The sequence below is a fragment of the Vipera berus genome, assembly GCF_964194415.1.
Source record: "Vipera berus genome assembly, chromosome: 10".
Taxonomy (NCBI): domain Eukaryota; kingdom Metazoa; phylum Chordata; class Lepidosauria; order Squamata; family Viperidae; genus Vipera; species Vipera berus.
In genome coordinates, this window is record NC_138213.1 from 20,457,218 (window position 1) to 20,471,082 (window position 13,865).

The window sequence follows — 13,865 nt, forward strand, 5'->3', positions numbered from 1 at the left end:
GAAAGGAAGAGCTTAGGATCCGACCAAGGCTCCTCCAAGGAGAAAGCCCGTCTGGGTCCCCGCGCGCGGCGAGGAGTTTCAAGTGGCGAAAGGCGGGCTCCTCCCGAGCCGCTCGGGGCCCGCAGGAGAAGGGCGAGGAGCGGGGCCCCGTCGAGCAGCCTGCCGGGCACGGAGGAGCAGCTGGCGGGGCAGGAGACGGGGCGGGGAGCCCCGCAGCCTCAGCCAGCGCCCGGGGCGAGGCGCCGGCGCCCCAGCCCGGGAGAGTCGCCGGAAGACCCCCGAGGCGGCGCTCCCCGGCCGCGCTGCGGCAGAGCCGGGGGCGCGGGGAGAGGCCGGGCAAGCCGAGGCGGGCGGGCAGGGCCCCCGGCAGCCGCATTCGCCGAGCCCGTCTCGGAAGCGGCGCCTCTGGCCCGCGGCGGCCGGCGCTCTCCTCCAATCGCAGGGCCCGGCCGCGCGCGTCAGCCGAGCCCAGCCGAGCCAGGGCCCGCGGCGCCTCGGGGGAGCGGGGGGAGCGGGGCGGGCGGAGAGGCGGGCCGGGCGCGCGGAGCGAGGGGGAGCCGGCCGAGCGCGCGTGGGAGCGCCGCGCCAAACTTGCTCCGCTTTATCAACAAGTGCCCCTGCCGCGCCGCCCTCGCCCGCCCGCCCTGCGCGGGAGCCGGACGCCGATGCCGGCCGCAGCCGCGCGAGGACCCGGCGCGGCGGGCCAGAGGGCGATGGCTCGGATCAGCCCAGCCGCCTTCCCGCCCCCCCGTCGCCGGAGGGACGTGGCCGCCGTGGCCTGACGCCGCTCAGCCCGCCATCCAGCAGCGGAGGCGCGCGGACCGTTAGCGGGCACGGAAAGTAAGTGCCGCGGGGGAATGCTCCGCTTTCCCGGGGCGGGGAGCGCTGGGGGTGGCACAGCCCGGAGCGAGCTCGGCCTCCGCCGCGGCGCGGCAACCGCCCGCCTGGCGCTCTCCCTCCCCGCGGCGCTTGGCGAGCGAGGAGGCGGCCGCCTCGCCTGCCATCCGCTCGGCTCCCCCTCCCGCCTCCCGCCCTCCCTCCGCAGACCCGGAGACAAAACAAACAGGCAGGAGGCGCGCAGGGGGGCAGCCGGCTGGCAGAGCGCTGGCAGCCGGCGGGCGGCGGCGGGGGACAAAAGGTAGGCCAGCGCCCGGCTCCTGCCTCTCCGGGCCGCCGGCCGAGCGGAGCAGCGCCGCCGACAGCCCGCAGCCAGGGCGGGGAGGCGGGGCGCGCATCGCCGGCTCGCCCGTTCTGCGGCGCACAAGGTGAGGCGAGGAGCCCGGCCGGCCGCGGATCTTCCGGCGTGTCTGCGCGCGGGGGGGCGCCGATCCTAGCCGGCACGTCGGGGGAGGGGCGCCTTGCGCGCCCGGCGGGATCGGGCCCCCGGGGAGGGGGGGCCGAGGGGCGCCAGCGCCGCTCCCCCGCAGGCTCCGCGCCTCCCGGCTCGGGCGCGCCGCGGCTCCGCATGGGGGGCGCGCGCCCGCGCCGCCGCCGCCGCCGCGTCCCCCGGAGCCGGTTTCTCGGAAGGGGCAAAAGCCGCCGCCGCCGCCGCCGTGCGAGGAGCGCGATGCCCGACTCGGCCGCGGGGACCTGGCTCCGGCCGGCCCCGACAGGCCAGGCGGGCGAGCAGCCGTGCCTGGGGCGGGCGGGGCGGGCCGGCGGGAGGCCGGCGGGGATGACAATGGGAGGAAGCGGCCGCCGGTCCGGAGCGGGGCGCCGAGCGGGCGAGCCCCTCCGCCCTCCCCGCTCCGTCTGCGCCGGCAGCTCGTCACGGCGCCATGTTGGGCTGTTCCTGCGGGGGGGCGCCTTCGGGGCGCCGCCGCGGCTCCCGGCTGGGCGGGCTGCGGGTCAGCGCGGCGGGCGGCCCCGGCCGGCGCTTCGCTCCCGTCCTGACGAGGCTGAGCCGGGCAGGACGGCGGGAAGTTCGGCGCGCCGAGAAAGTTTCCGAGGGGAAGAGCCACGTGGGGAGAGCGGCGCCGGGCGAGGCGGAAGCCCACCGGGACCCCCTCTCGCGTACGGAGGCCTCCGGGCGGCGAGCTTAAGCCGCCTTTCTCCCTCCGGCCGCGGTGCCCCGTGAGGCCGGTCCGGGAGAAGACGCACAGGCGGCCGAGGCGAAGGGTCTGCAGCGCAGGGCTGGCTGGAAATGGGGGATTGCGCGTCTTGGCGCAGAATTCATTGCGCGTCTTAAATGGGCGCGAAGGAATTAAATTGCACGAGTAAATTAACCGCGCTGGTTTCAATTGTTGTTGTTAATCCAGGCAACCCGAAACTTTGGAAACAGAAGCCTTTTTATATCCTTAATTAGCCTGACTTCCCATCTGTAGCCTGCAAGCCTGCAATGCCTCGGTTTCAACTGGGTTGCTCCTTTGGCAGGGCTCCGTGCTGCAGTTTCAGCTATGGCAGGGGTCGGCAACCTCGGCTCTTTTATGACTCGTGGACTTCAACTCCCAGAATTCCTGAGCCAGCTCTGCTGGCTCAGGAATTCTGGGAGTTGAAGTCCACGAGTCATAAAAGAGCCGAGGTTGCCGACCCCTGAGCTATTGCTTTGCTCCCCTGCCCTGTTTGCAGCTGCTTCTCTTTCTGCCCCCTTTGCGGCTCTTCTTTCTCTGGGTCTAAATTTCGCTCCTGGGCGGGGGAGGGATTCCAGTTCTGCCCCCCCCCCAGTGGCTCCTGTGTCCCTCAGCTGTGAGCAGATGGGGAGAAAATTTCACCCAACCCAACTTCCTTTGCACTTTTGAAGTCTTTTTCTCAAAGTGGGAATTCAGTCTGAAATTCTATCTGTCGAAGAATAGAGGGGGGGGCAGGCAGAGAATCAGGCAGACAGTAACCTGGAAATTTCTGCAGCCTTTCCTCCCCGCTTTTTCCCCCTCAGGGCGATTGCCATGGGCACAGAGGAGAATGGAGCTTGCACAACTGCCTTCTGTTACCTTTTATGGATAAAATGAAAGTGTCCCAGAGAAGCAGCTATGTGGAGAAACAATTCTGGTAAACTCATCTCAAGCTGTAGCAGCCTAGCTAGTTTAATCACCCCCAGAGAGCTGAACAACTGTGAGCTCAATGGGACACAAAATCATTTTGTGTGTAAATGAGCATGGGATGGCTCTTATTTCACTTTTCATGGGCAAATAGATTTTACAAGCAGTGCTTTGGCAGTTAGCATAGGAAAGCAGGGAGGGAGGGAGTGAAAGATGGCAGTGAGCCATGCCAGATGCACACTTTGTCAGTCAACTCCCTGGTTTGCGGCACCATCCACTTGAGAATCTTCCCACCTTAATGGAAAGGTGCCGTCCAGAGTTGGGGTATTATTTTTGGTCTGATTGGTGTGGGGAGAAACAATATACTCTGCTTTCAGCAGGTTGACACAATTTCTTCTCCAAGGTCAGATTGTCCACAAAGATTAGTTGAAACTTGGTGTGTGTACCCCTCACAATTCTTAAATGTTCCCCTAACTGGATTTCTTGAGTTGTTATATTAAGAATTAAGTTGTTATATTTGAATGCGTAATAATAGGTAATGCTTGACTAGTATGCTGTTTTAAGGACATGATATAATAAATTGCATGTCTGTAAAGCATCATGTCCATCTTCTGTGACAACAGTGATGAGTAGTTTTGCAGGGTCAACATCCATCTTTCTTTTTAAATTTGGGTCCTAGTTTTAGAATCATATTTGTTAAGTTTTATAGACTCCCCTTTTCTTGTCTTTTCTTCTCTCCTGCTGTGAGAGACAGAAAGAATTCACAAGATGGATTTTAGGAAAGCCTACTACAGAATAATATGTTTTTCAGGCTATTTCTTGAAAGAAAAAATAATAGTGCAGCTCAGTGCAAAATTGTTTCAAAGTAAGCCCTACTGAACAGTATGGATTTACTTTCAACTAAATAATCTTCTGTAAGGTTTGTGAACCTAATGCTATTTAGCATGTAATGTGCGATAATATGAAAGGAAGCCTCTTTAGCATAGCTAAGATCTGTCTTCCATATGGATGTTAGGGTTAGGGTTCTCCTGCACTGTTAACATCAAAGAGAATTACACCACTTAGTCTTGAGCTGACTCCTTGTTCTAAAATTTCATTCCAAAAACAAAACGAAGGGGGGAAGCTTTCTTTTCATTAAAGAAATGGTGAGCTTCAACTGACTGGACTTTTTAAGAAAAAAATATCTTTCCTTGGGCTTTGGGTTTGAATCATTCTACATGAGGTTGGGCCTGTGGAGTTTTGGATTTAAGCCTCAGAAAATAGCATGCATGTGGCTGTTAGGAAAAGGCTAGGTGTCAGTCCTTGCAGAGGGGGTGCATTTGCAATTAGAATTCGACACCAGCAGACAGTGAGATTTGGGTAGGTGTAACAGATATAGCACATGCATTTATAAAAAAAAACAAGTGGTTTGAGTTGCCACATGAAATATTCCTTGAAGAAAAGGAATATCCACTCCCTTAGAAAACTTTGCCCTTCTTGAAGTCAGTACTGTGTTATCAAGAGTTTCCTGTTAACTGGCTGAGGCTTTTGATCGGTTTGGATTCTGCACAGGGCTGGTTTTCGTACTAAGAGCAAATGTGGGAGATCTAGCCTCAGGGGATGCCGAAGACAGGCGCCACAGAAAGGACTTTTTGCCCACCACGTTGCTACATTTGTCCCCAAAGTCCAAAAATGGTACTGTCCATATTAGGGAAAGTGCTTCCAGTTGTTGCCTGTTACATGGTGGGAATGGTGTTGCCCAGGTCAACCCCTGGGATGCTGTTTCAAAGGAAATGTGAAGGTTTTGAGAAAGGAAACCAGCTTGATATCTTAAAAAAAAAAAAGGAAACATTCTGTGAAATACCGCATATAAGATACTTGTCAACTCTTGGCTGAATAGAGTCATGAAATATGACAACATTGAATTATACTCAAAACATTGCATACAATTGAACATTTCATAATTGTTTAATCTTTGGCATATTTTGCTTTAATATACGAAAAGAGGTTAGAAGTACTAGGTCTGCTCTGTTTTTTGCAAGAGTTTCTGCTGGCTACCTGTATGCCCTACCCCTACATCAGGGGTGTCAAACTGCCGGCCTGCAGGCCGGATGTGTCATCCCAAACTGCGTTCCCCCCCCCCAACAATTGCTGGCAACGGAGAAAAAGCTCCGATAAGTTGTGCAACATCACGTGACATCACGTGACGTCGCGAGTTTGACATGTCTGCCCTACATCAATGCCAGTGAAAATAACGGGTAGAGTTCCCTATGTCAAATATTAAAAAACGAACATTGACGAGGTCCCTGTATTTCTGCATAGATCAGAATTCCGTGGCATTTGAGTAAAATGGTAATTCATGCATTTCATTTAGAAATCTACCTGTATCTGTAACTTTCACATGGGGTGGGGGGAAAGCACCTTTCCATATTAAATGTAAGAGGATTGGTGTACGTGTGTGTTTTAAAGTGAGGCCACTGGATAATTGGAAATTATACACACAAAACATTGCAGGGCAGTGATAATTGATTAAACCTTTACTTTTGCCTGCCCTTCCATTCTCTCTTCTGGGTACATTGTCCTGAAAATAACAAATAGCTATCTATTTTCTTGTGTGGTTAGTTAGTTAAAAAGCAACAAAAATAGTTCCAAGTTTGATGTGAATTTTACTACATGTCTAAATGAAACGCCTTAGGTACTGAGGAAGTCACTAATTTAGAGGTGTCTTGTTACTGAGACAAACTTGCAAAAACCCCTGAATCCCAATTCACAAATTGGTTATTCGTTTGTCAGGGGATATTTCACATCTAACACATAAGCCTGCGACCTTTAATTAGAATTTTGCAGTTTGTTTTATGCCCCTTGAGGCTGACACCTTGAAAAAGATTTTTTTCCCCTTGATTTCTTATTGCTAATAAGCATCTTTTTCTTTGCCGCTGGTCCTTTGAAGACTACGATGCAAATACACTTAATTATGGAGGTGGCAATAATTTGTTAGCTGAATATGTGATCAGGCAGATGCAAAAGAGATCTTATTAGATCTGTGATCACGCTGGAATCAAGGTAGCGCACAACTGCATTTAAGAGGAAATTGTTCTTTTCTGTCTGAGGTTTCTAGGAGGAAGGCAGAGCGATGTCCCGGCTCTCTCTGACACGGTCCCCAGTTTCTCCCATTGCTGCTCAAGGAATTCCTCTCCCAGCCCAGCTCACCAAATCTAACGCCCCGGTGCACATTGATGTAGGAGGTCACATGTACACCAGCAGCCTAGCAACTTTGACCAAATACCCAGATTCCAGGTAAGGTCACCCTTGATGAAGGGCCAACGCCTTTGCATTTTTTTGTGGTGGTTGTTACTACTCTTGCCTAAGAGAATTCCAAATAATTGTGTTATTTCCAGACAACTGTGATTTGGGAGGATGATGTTCTTGGTTCAGTGGTAGGAAATGTGCTTTTAAAGGTAATTTTAATCCAGGGGGTATGTGGGGGTTTTTTGTCAGCCAATTATCAAACGATTTGTCATTTTCAAAAAAACAAAAAAATCTGCTGTTCTTCCTTGTTTTGTCAGTGGGATGTTCTGCTAAAGGAAGGTTGCTTTAATCTGCAGCAATCTTCCATACAATGGTAAAAAATGTGAGTTCTCCTATAACAAACACTCTCTTGGTGTATATGTGTCTGTGTGTGTGTTTGTGTGTGGTGTTACTTAACATACAGGAATGACATAAGTTGTTAATTTGCTGGTGCTGTATTTCTCTTTGCCTCTTCTGAATGATTTGAAGTAAATCCCACTTTCAGCCACCTTGCAAACACACGTCATTTTCAGTTGAAAGCATTTTCAGAGGCAGAGTCAAATGCATAAGTTGAGCAATACCTTCTAAATGTTGAACCACAATTTGCTGTTTCCCAGAGTGACTTCTGTAGCATTGTAACTGGTAGAAATGAAAGCCACATCCATTTCATCGAGAGGGGATGCTTTGGGGTTTTCTCTGCTGTTTCAGTCTTGAATTCCTTTGGAAGACTTGTCTTCTTGGGAGAAGGTTGGATGCCATTTTAAGGACCTCCCCAGCACCAGGGCCATCTAGGTGGAACAGGTGGAACTCCAAAGAGTTCAGAATAAGTTAACATCAGTAGAAGTTATAATTCCCATTCTACTTGATTGATCATAGCAGCTACCGAACGCGCCCCAGGTCGCCTCTGCTGGAGAATCTCTCAGTACTTTGGATTGCAGCTCTTAGAAGCAAAGCCTGTGTGGTCAGAAGTGAGTTGCATCCCCAGTGAATGTGGAAGGCACGAAATCTATCGATTGCTTATTGGAGGAAGAGCGTGAAAGAACTGGCCTGCCCCGTTGAGCTAAGCATTACAGCTTGCTTGTTTTAAACGTTCCCAAAAGAACATTGTTTAGGAGCTCTTCCTAGGTTGCGAGGGGCTTCTTCACAAGGCACAGTCTTAGCTCTTGGGAGTGTCAGGGGTCGGGTATTGTATCCGCCTTGGAGGCCACTGAGGCTACTTCAGGTGAGCACTCTTTGGAGTTTAGGGACTGTTATATGTGGCACCTCCCCGGCTGGCCTAAAGAAAAGGCCTGGCTACTCTGGAAAACATTGCACGTCGATCCACTGGTCTTTTCAGATCATGGGCATGTTACTTGCTCAGGCACAGCTCAGCATTAAAAAAACCTTTGCTAGGAAAACCACAGAGCCGCAATTTTTGCAGAGCCCATATTGATGCATAATTGTTTAGAAAAAGGAGAGAGCCCAGGCTGTCTGGAAAGAAGGGTTACTTCTGCCAATAGACAATAATGTAAATCCTTGCAGCTTTTCAGCTTTGATCAACCTTCCCCTCTCTATTATGTCTCTTCTTGTAGAAGAAGAGACCTATTAAGCCTATTGGGGCAAAAGAAAAGTCAGAAGGAATCTGGCAGGAGGTTTAAATTTATCAATTTTATTAGAAGGCATATGTTTTTATGAAAATCACACTCCTTCTGATTTTTCTTAATATTATATTAAGACACATGGAGCTGTTTGGAATAAAGCCCTTAGAAATTTGCGTTGAACCCCTTCCGCTGGGGCTGAAGAACTATAAGGCCTCAGTTGAGCCCCTGATAATAATTGTATGTGCTTTGGCCAAATAAAACTTTAAAACAAATAGGATATGCTGTGTACCTCTGGTGAAGTAAAAGGGCTTTGTAGCTGCCCTGTTTTTTCATGCATTTCAGATGAGATTTTTACCTGCTGTATAATTTTAACTTTGGTGTTGCAAGAGCTGTAATTACATTTAAGTTCCATAAATGTAGTGATTCAGTATGAGTTGGAGAAGTTTGCAGGCAAGCAATACCAATCTTGGTGACAGCATGATTCTATGCAGTTTTATGTGGTGTAATGTTAATTTGGAAGAAAACATTGCTTGATGTTATTGATACATGCATAAAGATACCTATCAGTTATTAAAATCAATAATAATATTAACATTACTTTTTTGCCAGTATCTTCCAACTGATTCCCAGAAATATATTTTTAAGCTGCTTAAATGTGTTTACGTTTTTTAAATAACCAACTAATACATATGCCATTGAGGTCCTAATAAAATAAGAGCTGACTTAAAACCATCCAACTTACCGGTAGCCACATCTTTGTCCCACAACTGTGAATATGTTAATATGTGTACATAGATTCACATCACTTCTTTTCTATCATCCTGATTATTTTTAAATTCCTTCAACTTTGATAGCTGTAATAAGATGCCACATATACTTTTTAGGGTCTGAAGAAGGAGATTAAAGATACTGATTATATTAAAGTTCTGCTAGATGTACTTCCTCTTTTCTCATTGGTTTTAATCATGGCATGGGTTTCATGTGAGCATAACATTTTCGAAACCAAGAGATAGTCTGTAATAGATGTAGGCTGGCAAGAGGGATGCAGGACCTGTAAGCCATCCCCAACTAAGGAAAGGCATTGAAGGCTTCTGGACTTTGAGCAAAGTCTGTTCCAGGATAGATGGCTGCACAGGTATAATTCCAAGGAGTTCAGAGTAAGTTAACATCAATAGAAGTTATAATTCTCATTCTACTTGATTGGTAGCAACTGAATGCACCCCAGGTTGCCTCTGCTGGAGAATTCCTCAGTAGTTTGGAAATGCATCTTTTAGAAGCCAAGCCTGTGTGGCCAGAAGACTGAGTTGCAGCCGCAGTGAATGGGGAGGGCATGAAGTTGGGGAAATCCCAGGCCCTTAATGTTATTACACAAATGGACTTAGATGGGGATGGGGCCGTAAGGAAACCACCCAAGGGAAGTGAAGTCTGGAACGTGCTCTTTCCATCTTGATCTCGAACAGGCATGTCAAACCCATGACTTTTTCCCCATTGCCGGCAGTGGGGTGGGCGCAGTTTCAGTATGATGTACCCAGCCCGTGGGCTGGCAGTTTAATTTAATTTAATTTAATTTAATATTTGCATTTGTATACCGCCCTTTCCCTGAGGATATATATATAGTTTGATATACCTGATCTAGAACTTGCACATTTCCAGCTGCTCTGGGCCCTGAGATAAGAAACAGGCTGCCAGAATCCTGCTCAGCTCAGTGATTTATTTACATATCAAATTAATGGGATTAACTGTGAGAGGGATCTCAGAGTCCTAGTAGACAATCCCTTCAATATGAGCCAGCAGTGTGCTGCAGCTGCCAAAAAAGCCAACCCAGTGCTAGGCTGCATTAACAGAGGGATAGAATCAAGATCACGTGAAGTACTAATACCACTTTACAATGCTTTGGTAAGGCCACACCTGGAATACTGCATCCAGTTTTGGTCACCATGATGTAAAAAAGATGTCGAGACCTAGAAAGGGTACAGAGAAGAGCAACAAAGATGATCAGGGGACTGGAGGCTAAAACATATAGGGAACGGTTGCTGGAATTGGGTATGTGTAGTTTAACGAAGAGAAGGGTGAGGGGTGACATGATAGCAGTGTTCCAGTATCTCAGGGGCTGCTACAAAGAAGAAGGAGTCAAGCTATTCTCCAAAGCACCTGAAAGCAGGACAAGAAGCAATGGATGGAAACTAGTCAAGGAGAGAAGCAACCTAGAACTAAGGAGAAACTTCCTGACAGTTAGAACAATTAACCAGTGGAACAACCTGCCTCCAGAAGTGGTGAATGCTCCAACACTGGAAGTTTTTAAGAAGAGACTGGACAGCCATTTGTCTGGAATGGTATAGGGTTTCCTGCCTGAGCAGGGGGTTGGACTAGATGACCTCCAAGGTCCCTTCCAACTTATTATTATTATAACTTACTATACACCATTATAGTAGTACCAGTTAGGCCAGGGATATAATCATGAGTTTTCTTGACCTAACAAACAGATGGGACATTTTATCTCTGAGGTCAGAGCAGGTAGATTTTATTGAAAACTGTAAAGAAGTGAAACTCAGGTGTTCCCTTTCTTGGATCCCACCTCCCTTTCACATCCTCGGTGTGTGACTGCAGGTTCACCAAGGCAGGGAACTTTTGTCTTGCTCTGCAAAGGTCTTTGCCCATTAACAGCCTTTTTTATAAGCTGTGGATGCACCTCACCCTAAAACTCCAAAACAGGGCACCAATTTGATTGTTAAATGTACCAGATGGGGGAAATGGTCAAATACTTCAGTAGCATTTAATACATGGAACTTAATTTTGGCTAAATGGAATGAAATTTAGACCTGGCCTTGGCCCAGAGAAGGCTGGGTTCCCCTTAAATAAATAAATAAATGCTGCCATGAATTGCAAGTTCTAGTGACAGAAATGGAGCCAACTAAAACAGAACAAAAACCTAGCAGTGTGGTGGCACGAACCCCCCAGAACATCTTCCTGAAAACTCTGCTAAGGACTGAGAGCGTATAATTTGCTTAGTTGAAGAAGGAAAGACTTTTAAGTGGCAGCAGGATGAAACGGCTCCCTTGATCCCCAGAGCAACAATAGCAATATTACCAAGAACAATCAATAACATGAGAATGCTGGACCTTTCATTCAATATCGCCACGACATTTTCTCTAGGAGACAGGCAAATAGACAGCTAATCCTCTTCTGCAAATCTGGATGCGCTCACCAGCTTCCTTCTAAGAAAGCAAGTCTTGCTGTGTTCAGTGGGATTATTGTCATACATGTGCCAGTTTGTAACCGCAACCAAACGTCGGTCAGCAGGCGTGTTTTCTTAATTTGCTTGGATTTCTGTGGCTGCATAGTAATTTCTGGTCCATTTCAGTTCCTCTTGGAGTTAAGGAGTCTCATTATCTCAAGCTTTATTTAAAGAAAGGATTGTTACAATTCAATATTTGACAGTCGCGAAAGCACTTAAGAGTATTGGGGGAAAACTCTTATCAGGATGTGTAGGTACTGTATGTTCATGCAGGTGAGAGAGTCATTTAAATCAATCGTGATGAAAGACTCAAGATGGCAGGCAGAGAAAGAACACAGAGGATTAGGATTCACTTTCTGGCTTCAGCTTCCCTTGACCAGCCAGAGAGACCACACGTTCAAAGCATCACCTTTGAGGACCAGCATCCCTCCCCGTGGTCTCATGCTTAGAAGCGCTCCGGCAGGAGACCGCGGAGAAGCACGCCAGCCCCCAGGGAAGGGTCAGTTAGCCAGTTCATGGCTTCGTGCCCAGCTGCTTTTAACATTCGTACCTGAGGCTGAGCAGCCTTGTGCTATGCAGGGTTTGTAGCCCAGGGCAACCTGGATCTCCGTTACCTGTTCTAGAATAAGCAAGCAGAGGAGGGAAGGGCGGGAGCCGTCTGCTGGCTTTCAGGTGTGTCCTCACCAAATTTATTCAGTCGTCAATTTATCTTTTCAATGTGCATCTTGCATTTGTAATCCCAAGTGGCAAATGCTGCTTCCTCACAAGAACTTCTAGAACTTGCTTCTAGAACTTCTGTCTGTCTCTGTTGAGTGCAGAAGAGCCTCGTAAACTGCCGACTTGGCAAACACCCACCTGTGTCAAAGGACTTTTTATTAGGCTTCTCAAAATCAGGAGAAAAAACTGCTTTGGGGTGTTGCATCCCGTAGCAAAGGCAAAAGGTCACTGTAGATCAGTGGTCCCCAATCTGATCTACAGGTTGGCGGGGGGGGGATATTTTGCGCGCAACCTAGAACTGCAGATGAAGCTCTGCTTGCCTGCCTGCCACTTGTGTGGCCTGATTCCTAACAGGCCCCATTACGGTGGGGCCCGGTCCATGGCCCTAGGATTGGGGATCCCGCTGCAGACGACTCCTTGAGGCCAGAAGAGGAGCTGTTGAGCAAGGAGGCCCCTGACTTCCTGCTTCTCCCACCTCAGCAGACCCCCCTTGCCTGCCTCTTCGCAGGGTCGGCGGAAGGGAAGATAACACGGGACTCTGGCCACTGCCTGGTCAGCCCTTCTTTACACTGAGCTCCAGACTGGAAACTTTGGGGGAAATACAGCATAGAAATAGGCCATTACAGGTAGTCCTCGATTGACAACAGTTCATGTAATGTACCGTATTCAAAGCTACAATGGCATTGAAAAAAGTGACTTATGACCGTTTTTCACACTTAGAACCATTGCAACAGGTTGATATTTATGACAGTTGCAGTGTCCCAGAGTCACCTGAACACCTTTTGCAACACGCAAAGTGAATGGGGAATCCAGAGTCACTTAATAACCATGTTACTAGGTTTAACATTTGTAGTGATTCACTTAACTGTGGCAAGAAAGGTTGCAAAATGGGGCTAAACCAGATCAGCAACAGAAGTCCTGGGCTAGGCTGTGGTTGTAAGTCGAGGACTACCTGCATAAACACAGTACACAAGAGTTTTAAAAGCCAGTAAGAATAAGAAGGGAGCCCGCATGCTCTGGGAGTGTGGGGGAAATTAGCAGAGGGTGAGTCCTGGTCCTTAGGCAAAAGATAGGTGACTCGGGTCTGCCACCACCACCACCCCCCTTCTCAGCCTGAGAAAAGGTCCTGGCCGAGCCGCTTCTGACAAGGTTGCTAGAAAAACTGCAGGGACTTCTTGTGGTTATCAGGATTGACCCGAATGACCCTAATAGCAAAAACAGAGAATGGGAATAGTTTTGCCGGCTACCCAAATATTTATTTATTTTTATATTTATTAAGAAAACGATACAGCGGCTGCCCAATTCACAGTGGCTCCAGGCAACTTAGAGAAATAAAAATGTTCAGTCGCTCATTCAGTTGTGCCCGTGAGCGTGCTCCTAGGATGAGAGTCCGGGGAGGGTCGAGAGCGCTTGAGTGAATGTGGGTGACCCACCACCCAGCCTGAGATCGAGTGGTGGGTTCTGCACGGACCAATCCTTCTCCTCATTGGTCAGTGAGAGAGACCAGCCCAGCCTGGAGGGAAGTGTGATTGTGATTGCTGAAAGGTGAATGGAGTGGGGGCAGTCCTTGGGGCAGAGAGCTTGAGCGGTTGTCCCGCCTGTCCTCCCTAGACCGAGCGGATGCACGGAGACAATTGGGGTGGGGTAGCAGAGCTTCAGTTCCACATGGTGGAACGTTACATCAGTGTAGTGACGGGCATTGGACGCTACGGGAACCAGGGGGCAGACATTACAGGGGAAGACACCCCTGAGGTCTAGTTTCGGTGGCATGTTCCAGGCCCCTGGACAACATTCCTCAGAGGCCCGTATCTTCAGCTGCTGCTGAATGCAAGATTGATCAACAACAAGCCTTGCCTCATTCTACACCTTATGAAGGAGCATGCTGACCTGGCATGCATCACCAAGACCTGAAGACCTGGCTGCAAATGGATTGGGGAGGGGTTTTTTCCCCTCTCAGATGTATACAGCCAGTTTCTTTAGTCGGCTCCATAGATTTTCAATTGGGTTAAGGTCTGGGCTATTCCCAGGCCATTCCAGCAGTGGAATATGATTATCTTGAAACCACTTTTTGCACACAGCAGCAACATGACA

General features: G+C 49.3%; 1 protein-coding gene across 3 annotated transcripts in view; it reads left to right on the plus strand.

The window, feature by feature from the left end:
* The first annotated feature begins 806 nt into the window (after positions 1-806).
* KCTD15 (potassium channel tetramerization domain containing 15) overlaps positions 807-13,865 on the plus strand; it is a 76,469-nt gene continuing 63,410 nt past the window's right edge. The window contains exons 1-2 of one of the 3 annotated variants that reach the window (XM_081335730.1): positions 807-840; positions 6,065-6,251. In XM_081335730.1, coding sequence (XP_081191856.1) covers positions 6,088-6,251 — 164 coding nt within the window. In that variant the 5' untranslated portion in view covers positions 807-840; positions 6,065-6,087. Of the gene's footprint in view, positions 841-1,067; positions 1,266-2,893; positions 2,986-6,064; positions 6,252-13,865 lie in introns of those variants that run through there. The other 2 variants (XM_081335731.1, XM_081335729.1) reach the window with 2 other exon arrangements.